This window comes from Nannobrachium achirus (assembly GCF_963921795.1).
Source record: "Nannobrachium achirus genome assembly, chromosome: 8".
In the NCBI taxonomy this organism is placed as follows: domain Eukaryota; kingdom Metazoa; phylum Chordata; class Actinopteri; order Myctophiformes; family Myctophidae; genus Nannobrachium; species Nannobrachium achirus.
The window spans coordinates 20,948,606-20,974,303 of NC_137817.1; the positions used below are offsets into that span (position 1 = coordinate 20,948,606).

The 25,698-nt window shown below is 40.3% G+C and overlaps 1 protein-coding gene across 2 annotated transcripts in view; it reads right to left on the reverse strand.

Moving 5' to 3' along the window:
* Positions 1–6,704: 6,704 nt before the first annotated feature.
* The window catches only part of caln1 (calneuron 1), a gene marked incomplete at both ends in the record, with an annotated part of 61,145 nt that continues 42,151 nt past the window's right edge, over positions 6,705–25,698 (reverse strand). For both annotated transcript variants that reach the window (XM_080731400.1, XM_080731401.1), the window contains 2 exons: positions 6,705–6,835; positions 12,884–13,040. In XM_080731400.1, the coding sequence (XP_080587526.1) occupies positions 6,705–6,835; positions 12,884–13,040 (288 nt within the window). The remainder of the gene's footprint in view (positions 6,836–12,883; positions 13,041–25,698) is intronic.

Here is a 25,698-nt window from a genome sequence, read left to right on the forward strand (position 1 = left end):
GAAATAGAAAAAAAAAGTTCCCCCCCTTCTGTGTTGCCTAGAACTGGAAGATTGATTTTGGGGTTTGTATTGTAAGTACCATGGTGTGATGTCATCAAGTTGTACTTTACAATACACACCCCAAAACCAATCCTGCAGTTCTAGGCAACACAGAAGGGGGGGAACTTTTTTATATTTCCACACAACTCCTCTAAGGTATATTAATGACATAGTTCAATATTGAAAATGGGTGGTCTTCCCCTTTAAGTATTTTACAACTTTAGGCTTTTAACCTGAATGTATTAAGACAAAATCGGTTAACCAATCAGCAAGAGTTGATGAGGTGGTCAGGTTAGACCTTAATCTCTCTTGCAAGAGGTTTGTCCATAGAATACAAGAGAAATGTTAAAAAAATTAAAAAAGGTAAATTCATACAGTATACAAAATAATTGTTTCCAATATGTATTCCCTGGAGGAGACAATGCAGACCATTGTCTCTTGTAGATACATTCTTTTTGGATTGCCTCATGTCTGAATTATTCAGGGTTTTTAAAAACCTTCTCACTCCCTTCAGGTCTGGTAGGCTTAGGTAAAGTCCCTGAGGATAAAAACAGATGAGGGTGGACGGACTGGATGCAGTTTTGTTGATTTTACAGAATTCATGGTAGGATAGAAGGACAGTCAACATAAATGTGGGTAGATGAGGAGAATATTACAAGGCATCCATTAAAAAGGAGTGGCCTGCTGTGCGCTCTCTCTCTCTCTCTCTCTCTCTCTCTCTCTCTCTCTCTCTCTCTCTCTCTCTCTCTCTCTCTCACTCACACACACACACACACACACACACACACACACACACACACACACACACAAGAGCCCTGTTTCTAAAATATCTTTTGAAAGCATGCATGGTGTGAGGCCAGTTGGGTCTGGTAGGCATTAGACTGCATGCTAACACACAGAAGCTGATCACTCTCTTGGTGCCTGGAGCTGAAATTAGGAAGGTAAAGAAGCTTGTGGTTAGATTAGTTATTAAATTACTGTACATAAGTCCTGTAAAGGGAGGACAACACAGCCACACACTGACTGTTTAAAGCATTGGAGAGTTGGCAGGGCTACCTTGTTGATGGTTGATGTGTATTACTTACTAAAATATGGGATGAGGAACTGTTTTTTTTTTTTTGTATTATTATTTTTTTAAATTATTTTTAAACTATTAATATAAAGACTAAAATAAAATTTAATAATAATATACTTGGCTACTGATAAAGTCATGAATGGGATCCTGCTGTGCAACAGCAAAGTATCAGCCTCACTGATTTATTATGTTATACTACCCTCTTGTGGTATGAACTGTGAAGTAAAATGAAAGAGCTAAATCCAAATCACAGCTTCTAGCCCAGCAGATTAATGGGTCATTTCATCAGAATCGTTCACTTTGTGATACAAGCGTGAAACTTGGTACATATACTCTTCAAATCCCTCTCTTATCAAAGATAGCGCTGGCCACGCAAAATTCAAATATGGTGGCCCCCGAAATCCAAGATGTCTGTCCAAAAATCTTGTTTTTCCTTTATAACTCGAGTTGCATTCATTTTAAGACCCATATATGTATTGAAGTTGAATATAAAGATGGATATTGCGGATGTTTTGGTACCAAGTACATGTCTATATCTATTACGGTTCTTGAGATACAGCATATAGTCGGAACAGATTAATGGCAAATTTCATAAGAATCGTTCACTTTGATGCAAGCATGAAATTTAGCGCAAATACTCTCTAAGGGCCACTCTTATAGAAAAAGGCGCTGGCCACTCAAAATTCCAAGATGGTGACCTTTTTTTTTCAAAATGGAAGCCACCTTTTCAGAGGAGATCTTGATATAATAAGAATAAGAATCGTTCACTTTGTGATACAAGGATGACATTTGGCACATTTACTCTGTAAGGGTCACTCTTATGGAAAAAGGCGCTGGCCACACAAAATTCCAATATGGCAGCCCCCGAAATCCAAGATGTCTTTCCAAAAATCTTGTTTTTCCTTTATAACTCAGGTTGCATTCGTTTTAATATATAATTTAATATTTAATATATATATGTATTGAAGTTGAATATAAAGATGGATATTGCGGATGTCTTGGTACCAAGTACATGTCTGTATCTATTACGGTTCTTGAGATACAGCATATAGTCGGAGCAGATAAAGGCAAATATTGAAAAAAGGAACAAATGATTCAGTGGCCAGTGCCTTTTTTCATAAGAGTGGCCCTTACAGAGTAAATGTGCCAAATGTCATCCTTGTATCACAAAGTGAACGATTCTTATTCTTATTATATCAAGATCTCCTCTGAGAAGGTGGCTTCCATTTTGAAAAAAAAGGTCACCATCTTGGAATTTTGAGTGGTCAGCGCCTTTTTCTATAAGAGTGGCCCTTAGAGAGTATTTGTACCAAATGTCATTCTTGCATTACAAATGAACGACTCGTATGAAATTAGCTATTAATCTGCTCTGAGTATATGCTGTATCTCAAGAACCATAATAGATACAGACATGTACTCGGTACCAAAACATCCGCAATGCCTATCTTTGTATTCAACCTCAATACATTTATGGGTCTTAAAATGAATGCAATTCGAGTTATAAAGGAAAAACAACATTTTTGGGTGGACATCTTGGATTTTGGGGGCCGCCATCTTGGAATTTTGAGTGGCCAGCGCTATTTTTGAAGAGAGCAGGATTTGAAGAGTATATGTACCAAGTCTCACGCTTGTATCACAAAGTGAACGATTGAACCATCAATCTGCTGGGCTATCCCTGTGACAGGGCCTGTCACAGCCCTGTGACATGATACTGACCATGGTACTTACATCATCAGTATCATGTCAATGACAGTATCATGGTCAGTATCATCATTGTTCGCAAAGCAAAGCAAAGCCATGATCATGACAGTATCAAGGCCGGTATGATGTCAGTATCATGACACTGACAGTATCATGGCTGTATCGTGCCAGTATCATGGTCAATACCATGGTCAGTATCATGCTTAGGGTTAATGCTCTTGCACATAAATTGATATAGAACTATGTAATATAAACAAAGTCAGAGTTGGAGCATGTTTTAAAAAAGGAAATCACTTTCTGTCTTGTTTTTTTGTTGTCTTTTGGTAGTTGTTTTATCTCTGTTTGCCTTGTTTGGCCTCGTGTTTTGTGTGCTTAATAAAAATTGAGTTAAAAAAAAAAAAAAAAAAAAAAAAGGAAATCACTTCTCCCTCAGAAGATTTAACCTAAACCAATGAAGGAGTTAGAAACAGTTTTTGAAAAAATGCAGTTTTATTGCATTGTTTTATCCATTTACTTTTGTACAGTATTTACAGATAAATAATTATTTAGCCTCTAATAAATATTACACCTCAAAGTCTTCCCTGCTAGTCTGTGTTTAAATGTTGTACATGCAAAGTGTGTGTATGTGCTTTTTCCCAGTGGCTATACTTTCAAATGAGCTATGTACAAAGTTATACAATGACAACTTGTGAGATGTAACCATCATGTGATGCTACTGAAGAGACACAATGTGTTTCCTCAACTGCAATTTCAACTTCAGTGATGAAGACATGCATACAGGCTGCAAGGCCATGTGCAGTTTCCTTCAAACACAGCTGTAAATTAAGCAGGTTGTCAACTCATAATACAAAATATAAATTAATCTGATCTAAAGACCAATCCATGATGTTATGGTTGTCTTGTTAACCAGCATTCGAAAAAAGGGAATTGCTGTAAATCAGGTTGAAATGTTCCCATCAATAATGCTGTGTTCAGTGGATTATAGAACTTATTACCAGTGTGGCTGACAATACTTTTTACACAATATGAAAGTCTAAATTGTGTCTAAACTAAGCCTTTTAAAAGTGTTTTTTTTTCTTTCTTGGAATTGGCAATAAATAAACAAACAAACAAACAAACAAACAATAAATAAATAATAAATTCTATAATATTCACAAATGCAGTGCTGGTCCACCAATCATTTTTGGTAGGTAGATCAAGTTCAACCTATACAGATATGTTAAAAAGTCTCATATATTTCAACATTTCATTTAACATGGACCATACATTGTGTATAATGCAACAATATTCCTTGACCTCACATCTGTGAAGCGCTGAGAGAGAGAGAGAGAGAGAGAGAGAGAGAGAGAGAGAGAGAGTGAAAGAGATAGAGAGAAAAGTACTGACACTAATTGAGACTACAGCATAAACATGATTATACAGGTAATTCCACAAATATTTCTCAACTCGCGCCCTAGGTGGCACCCTTGCACAAAACTATGACATTACTCCCTTGCTTTCTTTAGGATTAAAAGGCAAATATAGTGCAAGATGAGGACCATAAACACAGACAATAGAATAGACAGAGTGTTCCTACCGAAAATAATGTCTGTCTGATATCACACTTGGTGGAGATAACAAGGGTGTATGTATTCATATTGTGATGTCTGGTACATCTCTGCAGAGTTTTATGGCTTTGGCAAAGAGGGTGGAGGAAACAGAAATGGAACAACAACCTTCCTGCCTGTGTCTGATGTGTTTGTGAAGCAGTCTAATATTTTCAATTGCAATGTTCCCCCGGGCTCCTCTAAACCTGTTTGAGCAGAGTGTACCAACAATCATGCACATACAATGATACTGTACAGCGCCAACGCACGCTTTGACACTTAATAAGTGGGTTACGTTATTTACAGACGACCGCATGCAGTAGATAACACTGGTGTGTTCTGATCCCTCAAAAGCGAGGGTGGTTGAGAATGTTAATGTGTGAGTCAGTGCAGGAGCTCAGAACAACCTCGAAATTAATTTAATTAAGTACAATTATGTGAAAACTCATAATATTATCAGCTGGCATAACAGGCAATGAAAAAGAACCTTAATGGCGTTTTGAAGTATCTCTGCATTTAGTAGGACATGAGACGTGCTCTTCATATTCAGAACAGCATGCACACTTTGTCTCGGAGAGGAAAATTTGAAAACAAAAGTTTAGACATTTTTATAAGTGAGACGTTTAGAGAACCTTCTATGTAAGACTTGATCTCTGCAATATTAGGACTGCAAGAATCTGTACAAGTTAGGAATCTATGGGGCTTTTCATTTTGTCAATATTGATACATTTGCATATTAATACACTTCGGAATCATGTATATTTTACATGCACATTAATACTCTGATTCTGATTATGTATGTAAAGATATTGGCCTGATCATTCTAATCAGAGTAAGGTCAAAATCTTTCCGTTTCTCTCCAGACTGCTCTATAAATTAAACATTCATTAATTTGAATGACCATTTTATGATTTCCTTTGGCTTTGTTTGGGGGAGGAAGTTGAAGGTGTGTCTTTATTTACACAAATCACAACATGGCAAATGGTTGTGTCTAGGCTAACATCTGTAAGTCCTATATATACAAAATAAATCTGACAACAACCTGTATGTAACATTGTCCATGTGTTTCATCACATGGTGCCCCATTCCTCTCTAACCAGAATATAGACTAAAAATCCATTTGGGGAGGAATTGTACTGTTTCAAACCAACTAAGCTCTTTAAAGGAGTAGTTCACCCCCAAAATGACTTTATTTCTATTGATTAGTCACGCCATGGAGACTAGAGTTCAATAATAATTTTAGTTTTTTGTCGCATTCCTAAGACAAAAATGAGATAACAATAAATTTACCCCCATTCGTTCCGGATGGGGACCCGTTTCGAAAAGGGTCCCCATCCGGAATCAATGGGGGTAAATTTACTCAAATCAAATTTGTGTCTTAGGAATGTGACAAAAACCAAAAAATATTATTGAACTCTACTCTCCATGGTGTGACTAATCAATAGAAAGAAAGTTATTTTAGGGGTGAACTACTCCTTTAATTGAACTAACATCACAGTAACCAGAGTACAGTGTGCTGTGCATACAAACATGGTCACTGACAGAAATGACTCAACACTGACTATCCAGGCTAATTGTCGTGCTGAATACTGTCTGTGTTAAATATGAAACAGGGCTACAGAACACGGCGGGTTGAAAATGGAAAGTTGGAGATCTTTTCCTGCACCACAAAAAAAGGACTCCCGGAATTGTGCCGGATGCATTAAGATCCATCTGCTTGAATGGCAGTGAGCTTTAACTGCCTTCCCCCGGAAACTATAATAAGAGGCCAATTATTTCCTTCTCCTCTCTTCCTCTCAGGGGCCCCACACTGCAGCCCCAGTTATCTCGTCACAATACACTATAGGGGACCCGGCTGCAGGGATATAAATCTAGCCTCGTCTACTGGAGGTGTGGAAAGTGAGTGGTTCTGAACTCCTGTACTTAAATGTTGTTTTTTTCCCCCTTTCTTTCTTTCTTTATTGCATCAGGGAAACAGAGAGTATTATGCAAAAAAGTCAGCCCTTGAGTGTCCCTGTCAGAGTAAAGGGTAGGGAGGGGGAGGAGGAGCCTCACACGGCCCCTCGTTTGCTGGCTTGTCAGTTTCATTGGATGTGGTAGAGTGCCATTCACTCCAGAAAATCCAAAATAATTATTCAAATAATTATTAATAATTAGAAAAATCAAAAAATAAAACAGTGGTCTTGTTTTGTATCCCTTGGGTGAGGATTATTGTTTTGCAGTTTGTTAAAACCAGGGATATGACCCTACCCACAGGCATGCACATGCAGGCTGGTTTATTCCCCCGCTCACAGTGGGCCTGGCTATTCCATGCCGTTCCTCAGCATCTGATTGGCCGCGATGAGCATGACACTGATGATGAAGGCCATGGCAAAGGCGCAGATCAAACTCTTCCTGACACACGTCTGACCACGGCTCTTTTTTGAAGGGTGGACTGGAAAGTAAATCAGAGAAAAACAATTAAAATGCAATTAACATGCAGAGAGAATATAAAATATTCTTTTACTGTAAAAAACGTTCTTTTTTTGCAGTGTACACAACATGACATCAGGTTTATAAACCATCTTTCAAAATCCTTTTTTCGCATGAACAGGGCTTTGTAATTCTCATGTGATTCACATACTGTAGTGTGTCATAGTACATTGACCACAAGAAAGAAATAATCACAAGCGCAGAAAAACAATTCATGACAGAAACTGTCTCTGCGGGGGGATTACTTTGTTTTTCTCCTTAATATAGTCGTTATGCTTATTAATTCCTCCCCACACACATTTCTGTGAGTTGTCACTGCTGTTGTATCCTACTTGCTCACCAGCCAATGAGGAGCCCCACCGGGAAGATGTAGAGCATCCGTCCTACTCCTCACGCCCAACAATCCCAAATCTGAATACAAAAATAAATTTCCTTGTGTTTTTTGCTGTTCAGACTGCAAAAAAACAATGCAACTCCAATCTGAACAGGATTTGGGATGGATTTGGCTGCCCGTCTGAACAGGACCTATAGACACTCGAAAAAAACAGAAGGAACGTGGAGGATTCAAATCCCCTAGACCAGGGGTCTTCAACGTTTTCAGGCCAAGGACCCCTTAGTTGAGAGAGAGATGAAGCAGGGACCCCCACAACCTTATCATAGATTCCATATCTTTTCATGGTTTGACAGCACAATCATCAGTGTATTTTGGATTCATGACAATTTGTGTTTTCAGATATTTAACCACTTGAGCCGTCATTACCTAATAAACTTGACCTTTTACTCTGTACTTAGTGTGCTCTTTTTCCCCTCTACACCAAACATCTTTGCCGAAAATAGCCGATCTACACGCGCACAACGCCTCGCAGCGCGAGGCATTGTAAGCTTGTAGATCTGCTATTTTTGGCTACAGTTCTCAGAATATATGGACACTAGGGTTCAAGTTAATATAAAAAGGATTGGAAGATTTGGAGGACCCCCTGTAGTAACTCTGAAGACCCCCTAGGGGTCCCGGACCCCCTGTTGAAGACCCCTGCCCTAGACTTTGCAAAGTTATGCAGCTACTTCACCACTGTGCCATCTGAGCTACCCAGCGTGTGTGGATTAATTTATCCACCAATGTGCATTGATTAACTTGATGCACAACAGGTATTTATAGTCACACCCAGCTCTGTGTCCAATTAGTTTGACTTGATCAAGCTATGTGGGTATTGTCTGATTCAAGCAGTCATCCTGGCCTGAGTCCAGGTGTGACTGCAACCAACATTTTAAACAGCCAATATTCTGCAACAAAGAGAGAGAAAGACTACACAGAAAATGGTTGCAGGTGAGTAAAAAAAGTAGAATGATCTACAGTATGTTGGGAGTGGGGCACCAAGGTGAGACAACATTTCTCATCACATCTCATTATGTTCACAGAGGGGACTACAGTAAAAGAACGGTCAGATGATTACCGCTAGGTTGCTGCGCAATGAAAATAATACGACTCAACACAGTCAATAGTCTGTTAAAAAATACTTTGGTATTCTAGTGCTGAAGAAGGCTCTGCCAAAACATGGTGCTTAAAGGATATTTCCATGAGTCCAGCGCAGCACTGACTATTTTTCTTTCTTTTTTTTTCTTTTTTTGTGTCAGCACAAGATACCACTGTTGCCTTCTTAATCATTTTCAACCTTGTATCCCTTTAGAGATGACCACTAAATTCTTTTAATGGGCAAAGTGCTCCTTGTGTGAATTGCAATGCCCTTTTTTCTTGCTTTTTTATTATCTGCGAGAAGAAGATGGCCATCTTCATCGGCCTACACATAAACTGGTTGAATACAAAAATTATTCTTTCTGGATTTAGAGTCTGAAAAAGAAAACAATAGTCATCAATGTAGTGTGTAATGCAGACCCACATACTGTACAATCTGCAAGCTTGTATGTAAATTATCCATAGACAAAAGATGAAATTAAATCATGTAAAAACACACCAATTCAGCCATGCATAATTATACAAACACAAGGGATCACACCTATATTGTATTATGAATATGCATACGCCAATACAAATATGCACAATCTCCCTCTCTCTGTGTCTCTCTGCCTCTAGCCTCGGAAACCCAGGCTTACTCTGTCTCTTTCTCTGTGTGTGTGTGTGTGTCTCTCTCTCTCAACAGTTTACAGTTTAGGCATTTAGCGGACGCTTTTAATCCAAAACGACTTACAATAAGCACGTAATACACATCACCATAATAAGCAAGATAATATGTCAGTACATTAACTACAATATAACAAATGCATATGAAAATCAATCTCTCTCTCTCTCTCTCTCTCTCTCTCTCTCTCTCTCTCTCTCTCTCTCTCTCTCTGAAAATCTCCTATCTTTGATGCCAGGCTCTCACCGTTAGTGAGATCATAATTCTGACTGGGTAAGTCAGCAGTCCTCGCCGCCGCTGGCCAGGCGTCCACCAGGGAGCTGGCTGACATGCCGTTACGACACGGCTGTAATTAGGTGAGCAGGACCAGTGACCTGCAGGCCATTACGTTCCTGATAGCTTGTTCACTCATCCACTCAGCAGTGGTGGAAGAAGTACTCTTTTACGCCCCTTTTTACTTAACTAAAAGTAGCAATAACAAATATATTTAGCCCAGTTTTAAAGATTTTACTTGAGTAAAAGTACAAAATAATTGGCATCAAAATATACTTAAAATACCAAAGTTGTTTCCACACAGTTCTAGCCTGTACATTGAATTTAGATGTCAATATATGACAGATAAATCAGTAGGCGGATGTCTCCAATGCGGCTGGTTACGGGAGTCTGTGTCCTTGAGCAGGACACAGAACTGAACTGTCACTCTGATTGAGGAATTAATGAAAGCTAACGTCACATACCGGTACATCCTGTCAGGGATGTTTGTATTCCCGGGAAGCCAAGATTTTTTGACAAAGTCTAATAAAATGCAAAAAACATTCCAATAACTAAATATTGAAATCCCTGGAGAGATAGCTTGAACCTGGATATGTTGCTGTCATAAGGCTGTTGCAACAGGTCATCTGTACTGCAGTCAGGAAGGGATCAATGGCTGCTGCACTTAAAGACGGTTCAGCACAGATCATTCTTACCCGACTTGTTTTTCATCTCAACACTGTATTGATTCAAGAGGCAGACGAATTACTTTGTATCCAGTGTGAATTGCACTGTGATAGCAGCTATTGATTTCTGCATGACTGAGAACATCAGGATGACGCTCATACAAGCCTTCTACTTCTACTTAATTGTGCACAGGTGTGGTGAACCGAAAATAAAGGAAAACACAAAGCAGAGTGCATCATCCCGCTCTCCTTCCAGAGCGGGAGGTAGAGAGCAGAAATGTCCTTCCCACAACAATGTAATCACTATTCCCTTTTTATATCCTGCCAGAGTCATAAGCCTTGTAAATCGTGTATGACAAGCCAATTTGGCTCTGCATGCCAGCAGCATTTTCCGGTTGGTGCTTTTAGAGAGGAACATTGGGACAGGTAATTCAGTTTCATTTTGGAGATTCTGAACTGATAAAAATACAAATAAAAATAGTATGCCCATAATCTATACACATTGATGAATAAAGTGTAGGCAACGCTGACTGAAACTGTATCTTCTATTGCAATATTCACATACTGTCATTATACTACTCTACATACTCAGCAAGCTGAATAATGTATTTTGGTCTATCCTGAAGCACTGCCCCAAGATGCACATATTATGTGTCATGTTGGTTAATATTTACTATCAGCATGCCCTGCATGCATATACGATGTCAAGGGTAGCCATTCATCAAACCACATTCTGGAAAGTACATTTCCTTATAACTAAAAATGTGTTGTGTACCATCTTTGCATTCAAAGTATGGAAATGTTGGAGAATTGTCTTGTTTTTCTGTGTAGGTCTCAGTTTTGTGCTGAAACGACACACATGAATGACACAGTGTTTCACCAGCCACATCTAACATCCACAGAGATGAAAATGTTTTCAACTGGCCTTCAAGAAAGATTTATTTGTTCTAAGGAACAGCAGGAAACAGTCCAACAAATCTGAAATATCCACCCATTAACTACTGTATATAAAATACATGATGGTCAATTTTTCAGCACCAAATCATGCATATTTAATTTGGTTCTTGTTCAGAGCAGGGCTGTGTTTATGCATAGGCTGTGTATGCATAGGCAAGATAGACAAATTACGCTCAGTGTCCCGACGGGCCGCTGTTCCGACTAGCGTCGGCAGGTTAGTTACTCGTCACGGTTACTGAGGTTAAGTTTAGGGTTAGGGGTACAGTTAGGGTTAGTTTTAGTGTCGGAATACCGGCCCGTCGGCACACTGATGTGGACCTCATGTACAGTATGTTGAGTTGTGGCCATTTAGACCCATAAAATCAAGGTAATTGTAATATAATCAGCCATGAAAGGTTTTGTATTGAACTGACTGCTGTTGACATGCACATGAAAATGTTCTAGCCTACAGTTAGGCCTGCTGCAAACACTAAATAAGCCATTACATTGCGGACATGTTAGTGGATGTGCACGATGCAGTGGCATAACTATAGACCAGGGTTCCCCAATAGGCGGCCCGCAGGCCATTTGCGGCCCACGGGGGGCAACTGTCTGGCCCCCACCAACCCCAGTCAAACATTTTTCTTTTAGAGGGGCTAGTGAAAGTTACATGTATGGTGAGTGCGATATGAAATGTAAGCTTACCATAATCACAGTAATCCCTAATATTCAAGGGATTTTGGAGAGAAATTGGACAGACTCCAGTCACTTTTAGAGTACTGCAGAGGGACAGTGTGCGTGTCTGTGTCCAGCTGATGCTGTTAGTAGTTGACGGCCGCTCGTTAATGCATCAAAAGAAGGCAATTATGTCTCTGCACTGTCAAATAGGTCAAATAGGTCACTGTCAAATACCAATTTCTTAACAGTTCAGTTAATGGTTGGCCATCACTGGCTGCTGTTAAACAGATGCATACTTTTCAAGCAGCTGGTTGGTTCTTAACTTATTTTGTTTCAAAGGAGTACAATTTCTCCTTGTGTGACCCGCAACACAGGATTTGAGAATCCTAGGGCAAAATTATTTGTACAACAACCAATGCTGCTAGAGACCCTTCCAACTAATAAAAGGAGCAGGGGTGACCGTGCTTTTGCAGCTACAGGTCCCATGCATTAGATCGGCCCAGTCGATAGGGGTTTTTAAAGGAGCTATAGTCAACTTGTTCTTGAAAAACGGACACTAAAATAAAAATAATGTTTCGAAAATATTTTATAAAAGCGTCAAGCTTTTTCAAGAAAAAGTTGACTATAGCTCCTTTAAGTCTTTACTCAAAACGCATTTGTTCTCTATTGCTTTGACATAGCTCTGCTCTGCTTATATCTTTTGCTCTGTTTTAATGCATTTATTTTGTTGATGTTTGTATTTGATGCCTTATATTGTTTTGTTTTTATTATTGTTCAGCACTTTGGTCAGCATTGCTGTTGTAAATGTGCTATATAAATAAAGGTTGATTTGATTTGAATAATAAATATAATAATGGTGGTATAAGAGCAGCAACAACACTAGTAACAACACTAGTAGGGTACCAAGCCCTCGGCTTGGTACCCTTGACATAATTCGGCCCTTGGGGAAAACTAATTGTGGAACCCTGCTATAGACAGGGCAGGCAGTGCAAGAGTGGTACTTCTCCAGTGAGGGCCCATTCTGACGTTAACAAGGCTCTGGTTCAGAGCAGCTGATTTCCAATGGCATAAAGACCTTCAATCAATACATCAGCAGGTGCGCCGTGACTCTTGCAGTAGTGGATCTTGACGGGAACTGTAAAACCCGATCTGACAGGAATGTATTGTTCTCTCTCCCTTTGTCGCCCTGCAATCCCTCGCTCATTACCTTACTCTTGCACACACGCACGAGTGCACGCACACAGTCACATACACAGGCACAACAGTGCCATTTTTTTAGCTGTCTATTCGACACAATGCTGGCATGGGACCCATACCACTCACCTCCTTCAAACTCTGTGTGACAGTTTCCTGAGTTCTCCTTCAGGCTCTCCTCTTCGTTGATGATGATGTTCTCTATGTCCTTCATGGTCAGGTGGTCACGGAAGGCGTGGAAGAGGATGTCTTTCAGCTCCTCGAGGGTAATCCGCTGCATGTCAAACTGCAGAGGGACAAAGTGCATATATAATAATAATAACTAGAAAAGATGCAATTGGAAATTACAAGTGTGGTTGCTGACAGTTGCTGATGTGACTATATTCTACAGTAAGCTAACTGCCATGTGAAGCTCGACCAATTGATTGTCTCCACCAGCCGAAGGCTGAGGGAGAGTATGTTTTCCCCTCCGTCCGTGTGTCCGTCCGTGCGTGCGTCCGTCCGTGCGTCCGTGCGTCCTCGCAGTTTGTGAGCGCCAAATCTCAGTCGCCGTTGGCCCGGTCGCTGCCAAAGTGAGCACACACATTCCCTGGATGCCAATCTAGAACCTCTGCCCTAAATTTTTCAAATGGGCCTTTTCTAGCGCCAACTAGTGGCCGATGTTCGCTAAACACATTTCTGTGCACTACTCTTACAGATTTTGTCCAAAAATCCTACAAATCGGTAGGCAATATCTCGACAGTCATGTGATCGACACGGATCTGTCCGATTTTGCATATTCCATCCTGATTGGCTAAGATTGGCTTCCAAAGTTTGTAGGATTGAGCCGTTTTGAACAAAATGCCTCAAATCACAAACGCAAAGTGCAATTATCATGAAATCGCGCACACACGTTCCCACTAGGCCGAGGAAGAAATGCCACTTAATTTTTTTTAAATCAGCCTCATGGTGGCGCTATAACAGGCTGATTTGTGGTTTTACCTATAACTCCACCGATCAGTTTCAAACTTTGTAAGTGCACTCCCTAGAGGCTAAGGAGAAACCTTTGCCCTGCATTTTTCACATCAGCCTTTTATAGCGCCACCTTTGGGCCGACATATGTAAAACACATTTTTGGATATTACTCCTTGAGATTTTATGCAAAAATCACGCAAATCGGTACACAGTATCTCTATAGTCATGTGATCAAGTCCGATCAGTCTGATATTTCATATTCCATCCTGATTGGCTAATATTAGCTTCCAAATTTTGCAGGATTGCTCCGCTTTTGCACAAAATGCCTCAAATCATCAACGCATCTTGCGATTACCGTGAAATTTGCCACACATATTCCCACTAGGTCAAGGAACAAATGCTACCTTTTTCACATTGGCCTGTTATAGCGCCACCATTAGGTAGACTTTAGCAAAACACATTTTTGGAACACAATGCTTCAAATCATGCATGCAGCGTCCGATTGCCATGAAAGATCTAAGGTGAGGAACATATGCCACCCTTTTTACATTGGCCTATTATACAGTAACACCACCAGTACGCACGGCCTGGTGGAGACCTGTGCTCGGAAGAGCACTGCTTCTAGTTCCCTATTGATTCCCACTCCCAATTGATTCCCACTCCCATTGATTCCCTACTGATTCCCACTCCCGGACAGAAGTCTGTCTGTCTGTCCAATTTCCAATGGCAGCGGAAAGGTTATCCTAGAAATAAATAAAGTTCCCCCAGGACTATAATGTGTTGCCCTTTTGGGCAACCACACTAATAATGTGGGGAGAAAGTTGTTAGGCAACTCCTAGCACAAAAGCAACACTATCTGTACTGTATGAGTATATGTGCATGTATTTTGTTTAACTAAATTCAATATTAAAAATGTGTATCCAAAGGTGGTACATTATGTGAATGGCTCATGGTGGTGTTGGTGCTTGTGGAGCCCGCAAAAACATGAAACAAAATGTTTGTTGAAGTTACAGATCAGCATTCAAACATCTCTTAAAAGCAGTTTGCATTTCCATTTAATGAGCAGATTGAGTTTTTGAGTCACCAGGCTTTCTACCACAGAGGAAATTACAATCGACTTTTAAACACTTTATTTGAAATGCCTTTCACTAACAGCACTAATGGTTGGGAATCACAACATGAGAGTCAATACATGAGTCATATTCATAATATATGACATTATTGATTATGAAAATCTCAGATTAGTGGAGATATAATGTGCAATTGAGTATTGAAACCAACTGTAAGAAAATAATTTTACTTTTACAACTCAATGTTCTTTTTCCCACTGAGAAAACATTTGCATAACACCTCACTATACATGTAGCTTAATTAATAACTTTATATTAATAATAACTTAATTAACAACTAATGTATCTTTAAATGCATGTATATACCACCATTGGGGTACAAAGCTACAATACCCTCCAAACCAAACTAGGAATTGATTGTCTGTAATGCTCATTAAGCACTTTTCTTTTTTATATGATATGGTAATGGTCAGGTCTCAATTTGTGAACAAAGTGTTTTTGAAACATGGTAGCTGGCGAGAAAAGACTAATATGTGATGTCCTCAAGTGACATGTCTGAAGCTAATCCACTGCTGACTATAAATATGAGACTTTGTGGACACTGTCACACTGGGGGATTTCATGGGAATGTGAACTCATTTTCTGGTTCGCTTTTATGAAAGGATGTTCAATGAGGTGTAAAGTAAAAGCTCAAACATTCCATGACCCCACGAATCAAACAACCATACTATACTGCATATAGTTTTAATAGAGCAGCTCACAAACAAGTGTCAATATGACAGAAAGACAAAAACTGGATGTGGACACTCAATCCAAGTACGCGAGTCAAGTATAGACACTTCTGGTAAAATATTACACAACCACAAGGGAAATTTGCTCAGTCAAATTTATACCAAACGGCAGACGCCAAAAGAGATCGCCCTCCCTCATTTATACTTGAGGATAGTTGGTTAAAAAAGGGGGGGAAAGTATGTATTCATATTCATAAGTATGTATTCATACATTCTTTTTTTTTTTTTACATTTTGAACATTAGTTCTGTATTAAATTGTAGACATTTTCCCAAACAAATTCTGATCAATTTTGAGTGTAAATAGCAGAACTAAAAGGTGTATCAGGTTTGTTTATGGTTATGTCTGAGTCATAGTTACATGCCTATATATGAGCATATCGAGTTTGTCTACGGTTATGTCTGAGTCAGAGTGAGGTGGCCGTGGTCCTGCCTATATACTATACTGTATGGTGTTCTGTACAACTTTAACTGATTAATTTCAATCAATTAATTACAGAAAAGTAACGCAATAAAAAAAGGAATCACGCATTTTGATCACACTTAAGTTTTTGCACCATGGAACCTACTGCATGTTGACATCACTGATATTAAACAGTGTCGTCACCATGGTAACAGCCGCATGCTGAAACAATGCCCAAATAATGTCTGTCTGACATGATGAAACAGTGACCACATTTGGAGATGACTGACATCACTGACTGACATCATAGTGCTGACATCACAGACTGGCCTGGACACGGAACACCATATATGGGCATAAAAGAGAGATAGATAGACAGAGATAAGAGATCGCCATATAATGTATGGTGGGCATGAAAAGGACACAGACAGACAGACAGACAGATGGATACAATGGGTATTGCACAACTGACGTCAATGGTGACTATTCTGTCCAAACGGGTCAAATCGGTGAACCCTCATAACCTGTGCACACCCCCGGACAAGGTCCTAGTGTGATTAATTTCAATTAATTAATTACAGGGCCTCTGATTAATTAGTCCCAGCCCTAATTCCTTGACCTATTCCTCGGCAGTAAAATAGAATCCATTCTTTTTGGGACAAGACATTCTCTGAGTGAGATAAATGTAAACGATTTCAAGGTCAAAGTTGATGACATAGTAATCTCTAGCAAGGAAGAGATTACCTATTTGGGCTGTATTCTTGACAAATACCGGGGGATATCTGGGGATAGCATGGCAACAATGGTGATCAAAAAAGGAAATAATTTTCTTTGCTTTCTATTTATTATGTCCATGAATTAAATACAGAGTTACAAAAACGTAAACAATACCGTAAAAGGTCTTATTTGGGATGTTCCTTTTAGGCAGGGTGTTTAGTACTTGTACTGTACTACATTTCTATTGTATTGACTATACTTGTACTGTTCTCCATTTTTATCTAATAAAATAACGAATCAATAAAAAACTAGAAGCAGTGCTCTTCCGAGCACAGGTCTCCACCAGACCGTGCGTCCTGGTGAACTGATCGGTGGAGTTATAGGTAAAACCACAAATCAGCCTGTTATAGCGCCACCATGAGGCTGATTTAAAAAAAAAATACGTGGCATTTCTTCCTCGGCCTAGTGGGAACGTGTGTGCGCGATTTCATGATAATTGCACTTTGCGTTTGTGATTTGAGGCATTTTGTTCAAAACGGCTCAATCCTACAAACTTTGGAAGCCAATCTTAGCCAATCAGGATGGAATATGCCAAATCGGACAGATCCGTGTCGATCACATGACTGTCGAGATACTGCCTACCGATTTGTAGGATTTTTGGACAAAATCTGTAAGAATAGTGCACAGAAATGTGTTTTGCAAACATCGGCCACTAGGTGGCGCTAGAAAAGGCCCATTTGAAAAATTTAGGGCAGAGGTTCTAGATTGGCATCCAGGGAATGTGTGTGCTCACTTTGGCAGCGACCGGGCCAACGGCGACTGAGATTAGCTGCTCACAAACTGCGAGGACGCACGGAGGCGAAACATCGGCCACTAGGTGGCGCTAGAAAAGGCCCATTTGAAAAACTTAGGTCAGAGGTTCTAGATTGGCATCCAGGGAATGTGTGTGCTCACTTTGGCAGCGACCGGGCCAACGACGACTGAGATTTGGCGCTCACAAACTGCGAGGACGCACGGACGCACGGACGCACGGACGGACACACGGACGGAGGGGAAAACATACTCTCCCTCAGCCTTCGGCTGGTGGAGACAATAAATTGAAAATACAACATTTGGTGCTGATCAGTCAAGTAAGTGTCTGCGAGATTAGCTGCTAAATGCCTAAACTGTTGCAGCAGGCGTAGACAGACAAAAACACAGACAGAATCTTCCATACAGCTCGCCCTATAGGAGCCACAGCGTACATGATAAATGGTAAATAACTTTCATTAGATGGCAAATGAAGGACTTAAGTGAAGCATAATGATGCTTGTGTTTAACTTCCCAAACAAATGGGATCATGCTGACAGACAGGCCACATGTAAAGGAATAATTACTTTTCTTGGTTGGAAGAAAAAAAGAAACACCTAATTTCCATTACAACGGTGGTTTGAATTTAATTAAATCTATACTGTGTCTAATTCACACACAAGAAAACTTTGAGGTAATTTGTCTCAAACGTTCTTTGGTAACAATCAATACGTGATCTGACAAGCCTTGTTGTGTAAAAAGACTAAACCCTGCTAGCTAAGCCTGTAGAGACTGTGTTGGTGCTGCAGTATTCCCAACCTGGTTTCAAATCAACTACCATTGCCATCCTTACAGCCTTCTCACAATGGAAAAAAAGAACATGAAATAATGTAATAATTTATTGATTTATTAATTGTCTCCACCAGCCGAAGGCTGAGGGAGAGTATGTTTTCCCCTCCGTCCGTCCGTCCGTCCGTGCGTGCGTCCGTGCGTGCGTGCGTGCGTCCGTCCGTGCGTCCTCGCAGTTTGTGAGCAGCTAATCTCAGTCACCGTTGGCCCGATCGCTGCCAAACTGAGCACACACACTCCCTGGATGCCAATCTAGAACCTCTGCCCCACATTTTTCAAATCAGCCTCATGGTGGCGCTATAACAGGCCGATTTGTGTGGCCTGGTTGTTACCAGCTAATCTCCGGCGCCGTTGGCCCGATCGCTGCCAAACTGAGCACACACACTCCCTGGATGCCAATCTAGAACCTCTGCCCCACATTTTTCAAATCAGCCTCATGGTGGCGCTATAACAGGCCGATTTGTGTGGCCTGGTTGTTACGAGCTAATCTCCGGCGCCGTTGGCCCGATCGCTGCCAAACTGAGCACACACACTCCCTGGATGCTAATTCAGAACCTCTGCCCCACATTTTTTACATCAGCCTCATGGTGGCGCTATAACAGGCCGATTTGTGTGGCCTGGTGGAGACCTGTGCTCGGAAGAGCACTGCTTCTAGTTAATTAATGATGTAATTAGTTTGTTCATTCATTCATTAACTGAATGAATTACAAGTATGGTTTTGTAAGCATGTGGCAACGCCACACACAGGATTACATATCACTTTAAGATTGTAGGGCTGCTCTTCTGCTGCTGCTGCTCCTGCACTTTCTCTGCCACCTACATTACAGTGTACTGACTATGTATGCTGCTAAATGGTGTCTCAACTGCTGCACAAAGGTTCTATCTGTTGCTATTTTATTGCTGCACCTCATCTGCTATAGTATACAATATATCTGCTGATATGCCAACTGTCTCATTCCTTTTAATTCTATGCGCATGGTTATCAATATCTGACCTGTTTTCCCTGTTCTTTCCTTTGCACTTTCCTTTCCTCTGTACTCACTTGCACACAAATGCCACTCTAGAAACAGTGCAGCTGCCTAAAACAAATGTTTTAAATGTATCACAGACAACAGAGAGACCTGTTTGTTTACAGCAGGATTGATTGATTGATTGATTGAAGTGTTTATTAGCAGTTTGCAATAGAAAAAAGTACAGTTTCATGACAGCACAAATCACTGGTACAAGGTCAACTAAAAGGAGATCCTAGAAAGCCTTACTGTTTATTTACACAGGAACCACTTTACGTATCTCATATAACATTGAAAGACAGACTTATAGAACATAGTACTTTATCTAGGACATCAATTTCAAAAGCAGAAAAAGCATAACATCAATTACAAAAGCAGAAAAGGGGGGGGAGCATAGTCTATTTACAAGTCACGAGTAGCAGCCGCCTGAAGGTGACTTTTCATACCAATTTTTAAGGGGTAAGCAACCTTTTTGAAATTAAGTGCCATGTTTTTATTTTCTAGATAGTCAGTGTGCCATGTCAACATACATTTTATATGACACCCCTACACAAATTCGGACATATTTTGATTGATCATTAGACTCAATAACCCACCCATCTCCCGGACTCCCTCCCCAGTCAGAGTTTAGAACTTTAATGAATGTAGAATTGTGCAGCATGTAATTTGCTGCACATTAGGTGACTTAATTTAATTGACCACGTCTAACAATATTTGATTTTAAAATGTAAATCCTCTCTCACACTTCTGCCAGTGATCACCCTCACCTGTGCCTAAGTTTGCCTACCACTGGTTTAGACACTGCTCCTACAGATTTTGCCCTAAAATCACGCAGAGCGGTACACAGTATCTCTAAAGTCATGTCATCAACATGGATCTGTCCCATTTCCCATATTCCCTCCTGATTGGCTACCATTGCCTTCTAAAGTTGGTGTATGCGACCTGACGGTCGCTTATCTCCCGATTTAGGGAGTCTTACTGGTTTAAGTACAACAGTATATTCCCTCCCCTCTCCCCGTTGGGAACTGAATGACAAGCTAACCCATCCTAAATAGGCAGCCCTGATGGGTGATCCATCAGAATCATCCTCCTGAACAACAGTACAGTCAAGTCTTGTATAATTTCCCCCCATGGCTGTTGTCCTAATGTTTATGTGACCTTCATGAAACCGCACCACACCAAATGATGGAATCACTGGGGGACATCACGAGAGCCTGCGTTTCATTTGCCAGGGAATGAGGGATGAGCCCAGAGGACAGGTTAATTCATCGAGCACTCCAGCGGGCCGATAACAAAAACCCCATTTCCCCCAGCTCTGACCACTTTTATACTCGGGCAGTGAGTGACCATAATAGAAGAATGGTATAAAGAAAAAAGGGGGGGGGGGGGGGGGGGGGGGGGGTTGTTGGGGTGGTGGAATGATGCGACTGGATCCAAGAGGGCAACCAGCACAGCCACAGTGTAACAAATGCTTTTGTATACTGAACACTGTGTGTAAAAACACGTATTAGTATATAAATCTACATAATGTACTACCGGTACATAAATATTTATGGTCAGTGCACTCACTGCCATCTATAAGCAGTAAACAGACACAGGAAGTAAATTCAGTCTGAACCTAACTTAAATGGTGACATTTTTCTTTTTCTTTTCTTTTTTTTTTTGGCATCTGTTGTTAGCTATGTACCAATTTTAAGTTTTTGCCGTGGCACAATAGGCTAGAATCAGAATCAGAATCAGAATCAATCTTTATTGTCACATCACATTACAAGTAAGTGGGTGAAATTCTTGATTGTGTAGGCTCCATAATGCAGTCAAAAAAATATTAATAATAATAAATACAAAGTTCTCATAGAGAGAGGGGGTAGTAAAGTGCATAAATGACAATCGGCATGTTAATGCAATAATACAGTGTATATTAAAAATATATGTATATATATATATATATATATATATATATATACAGTATAAATGTGTCCTTTACAACACAGTTCTGTGCAGTGTCACCAGACCTAGGTCTTGTTCAACAGTCTCATCACTGTTGGATAGAAACTGTTCAAGAGTCTGGTTGTGCTACTTCCGATACTCCTGTACCGTTTTCCTGGGCGTGGGTGCGGGAGAGCATCAAACAGGCTGTGGCTGGGGTGGTGAACATCCTTAATGATGCTCTCTGCCTTCGCCACACAGCGTCTCTCATATATCCCCTGAAGGGGTGGAAGCTCCCCTCCCACAATGCGCTGTGCTGTTTTCACCACTCTCTGCAGTGTTTTCCGTTCCGCAGCAGTGCAATTCCCAAACCACGCAGTGGTGCCACTGGTCAGGATGCTCTCGATCGTGCTGTTATAGAACGCTCTAAGAATGCGGGGACCGACTTTAAACTTTTTCAGACGCCGTAGGCAATAGAGTCTCTGTTGGGCCTTTTTCACCACTTGACTGGTGTGATTGGCCCATTTCAGGTCCCTCGAGATGTTGATCCCCAGGAACTTAAAGTCAGTGACCTGCTCCACTGCAACACCATTGATGAGAATCGGTGCGTGATCCCTCTCGGTCCTCCTAAAGTCCACGATCAGTTCTTTTGTTTTCCCGACGTTGAGCTCAAGGCTGTTATCCTGGCACCACTGCGTCAGGTTCCCAACCTCGGCTCTGTAGGCCGTCTCGTCGTCATTCTCGATCCGGCCCATCACCGTCGTGTCGTCAGCGTATTTAATTATGACGTTGGAGCTGAGCGTGGCTGTACAGTCATAGGTGTACAGCGAACACTGAACTGCTGGGGAAAGCAATGGTCATGTGAGTCATGTGAGTAAAGCTCTCTATTTCCACAATGTATACTGTAGGTCTACTAGTAATAGACTGGTGAATGATAATCTGCGCTTGCACATTTACTGTCCCTCAGTTATATTCTCAAAAACATAAAACGTACTGTTACACATTGCGATAACACTGTTGTAGGAATATGATCCTGTTCTATTGTTCTATTGTGCAATTGCACAGGATTTGAGCCTGAACGTGAGAGGTAGCTATAGTCCCAACAAATACATAAAAAGACACTAGGGAATGAGGAGTAAGAGGTAAGGCATGGATTTGGCCCTAACATTCAAGCGTTTGTTTGTTGTGTTCATGCTGTTTAGCACAGGGAAATGATTTGTTTTCATCTAGTTTGTGTACCCTGCACATAATCTCTTTACTTATTATTAAATATTTTTAACATAGATTACAGTGGTATTTGGAGAATCATGGTAGGTACTGCATGCAATAAAGTAAGAAAGAAAAAAAAAGGAAAGAAAAATCAATAATCATCATCATTCAAAACATCCAATGTGGGATTTATCACATTTAAATTAATTTATAAAATCATAAAATTGGACTGATGTGTTTAAATCAGGGGTGGGCAACTTCGACAATGGAGAGGGCCACTATATTTTCACAATTACTCCAGAGGGCCACAATGCATATACAGTCAAAAATAGCAAAAATTGCCGATCTACAAGCTCAAAACGCGTCGCACTGCGACGCGTTTTGAGCTTGTAGATCTGCTATTTTTGCTATTTCTTAATTGGAATCCTAAATTATTTTTCTTGAATTGGAATCCTGAAAAGTAAAATTTTTATTTAATTTCAAATGCATTTATATGTTCTTATGTTAACTTTATGAACTTAAATACAAATATATTGGACATAAAAAAGACTAGTGCTATGTCATTAAGCTACTAATATAGACTGAAGTAATGAAAGCGGGTCATGTTTGGAACAGTCACTAATCACCAATATATTATTATAGTGTTCCGATATTAACCTGAGGGCCGCATTAAGTGAAGGTGGGGGCCGCATGTGGCCCCCGGGCCGCCAGTTGCCCATGTATGGTTTAAATATATATAATAATAAATATATAATAAAATTGACTAATGGGAGGACCGGCCAGTAGACCACGTTGTCACGCTCATGTTACTATGACTCAGCCTATGGCTTTTGTATCATGGACATGTTAGAGATTAGCCCATGAAAATGCAAGAGATCCTCATAGAGCTTGACATTGTCATTTCACGTCAAAGTAGTCTCTCATGAGGATTCTCATATGATGCTGTCATTGTGCTAGTGGAATTATGCAGGTGACAGTCTTTTCACCATCCCGCTGAGGCCCGTTGACAACACTACAAAACAGATAATATACTGAGGATGACACTGTCATGTGGTGAATCTGAACAAAGCATCAATAAGTTGCTGGAAGAGAGAGAGAAAAATCCCAGATTCAGCCAAGAATAGTTTAATCCAGCTTGGCTGGCAGGGGTCATTCCAAGCGTCTGGTTCAATGTCTATCTTTTAGGAGGTCAACACAGGGCTGTAATTAAACCACACAAAATGAACTTAGATTGAACAGGATGCCTGGCAGGTCTCCCACAGCCATTAGAAAGACACAGAGTCCTGAGACCAGTCAGTCTCTCATGAGCAAAGCTCATTAAACAAGACAAAGTCCATATCACAATCCAATCACAAGAGGGAAAAAGAAGCCCAGTAAGCTACTAGAAAAGAAATGGCTTGGCATATCCCGTCTACACCAATATAATTTACAAGGAAATAAATTAAAAGTCCTGCCAATTTCAGAGCCATATAACCATTGTCAATTGGGGTTGAGGTCTTACTTGAGGTTCATGTTAATATTATGATAAATATACTGTAATATATTTGATATTCAGAGCACCTATTATAAAATGTCCTATTATACTGCTGTTATCACCAAACCTTACTACTGTTACCCAGACTGCATATGAAAATGCTTTGTACAAATCTTCTCTATCTACAGTGGCTGTGCATTACTGAGTTTCACACATTTCACTGATATGAATGTATGGTTTGTTCTCCAATGCTCACAATCTATTTCTCATTTTCTGGCACTTTATTCTACTCACTCACATCCTCCTTGTGTAGAAGATGAAAACTTTACTGGTCCCTCTATACTGTATTATCGCATTGTGCAGGTAGAATCATATATTGCCTGAACGCACACAAGTGTGCAATAGCTTCTCAATATGAAAAAGAAAAGCATACATGTGTATATTGTAGTTGACAGTAACTGTACACGTCGTCCTCTCTTTTTCTCATGATGTGCTGTGAAACTCTTTCAGATGTCCAAATGTCTGGACCATCCTATTAAAATTGCCTTGTGGGTGGACATGGACAGGGGGCATCACAAGCATAAGATAAGCCCATATATGGAGACTATTATGGCATGGAGACACTTATACAGTTTACAACCTGCTGGTGTCACTGATGATGTCATGCTTTGACTCTGTGGTATCACAAGCAGCTCATGGATTTGAAGTGCTTATCGATGAGGACCCGAGGGAGTGAAGTTGGATCGGTGGTTGACACGACCTCCGATTTCACCAATATGCCCATATAGGGTCAAATCCCGATACTTTTTTATTATCCTATTAGAATATAACTACTAACTTTTATTGCCCTTGTTTCTTTCTTTTCTTTACTTATTATTCATTACCTATGCTGCAATTTTGTCTGAAGGAAGCCAAACTAAAATCTCAGTATGTTAATGAAGCTCAGTATGTTAATGATTTGTGCTTCTAAGCAGCCTATCTACAGCCAAACTGAAAGGCTTGAAACTTAAGGAGTAATTTATGTCTACATTACCACAACCTCCTCTCAATGGGTAGGAGATTAATTGAGGAAAAAGAAAACATAATGCACACAAACAATAAGTACAGGAGGGAAAATGAATTGAGACTGGTCCCCACTCGCTGTGGTGTTGAAATTGACGCTAAACCTATTTGCCAATTTCTGCATTGGCACGTCAGTGAAAATGGATGGAACAAGGGCCATAATGTAATGAAAAGAAGTGAACGTCAAGCTAAGGCAGCAGTGTGAATGGCAAAAGTGCAGAAGTATAGAATCCATAAAAAGCTATTAGGAAACTACAAGGAAACTTGAAAAGCTACTGTTCCTACTGTTAACAGGCCACTGTAATACTGTATCAGTGAGGCTGAAACATCAAGAAAGATGGTTAATGAATAGACATTTCAATCCCTGATGTTTGAAGGGTCAAGCAGCTGTCAGGGCTTAAAAGCCGATCTGCTTAGCAAGCTCTTCCTACAGTCTTTCCATTTCCTACTTTTATTGTCTTGTCTTGTCTTGTCTTGTCTTGTCTTGTCTTGTCTTGTCTTGTCTTGTCTTGTCTTGTTTTGTCTTGTCTTGTCTTGTCTTGTCTTGTCTTGTCTTGTCTTGTCTTGTCTTGTCTTGTCTTGTCTTGTCTTGTTTAGCGAGCCATTGAGTTATTTAAACAGAATGCTTTCTCTCATTGTGAGATAATGAAGAACACCTTTCTAAGATCTCATTCACTGTAGTTTTTAAATGG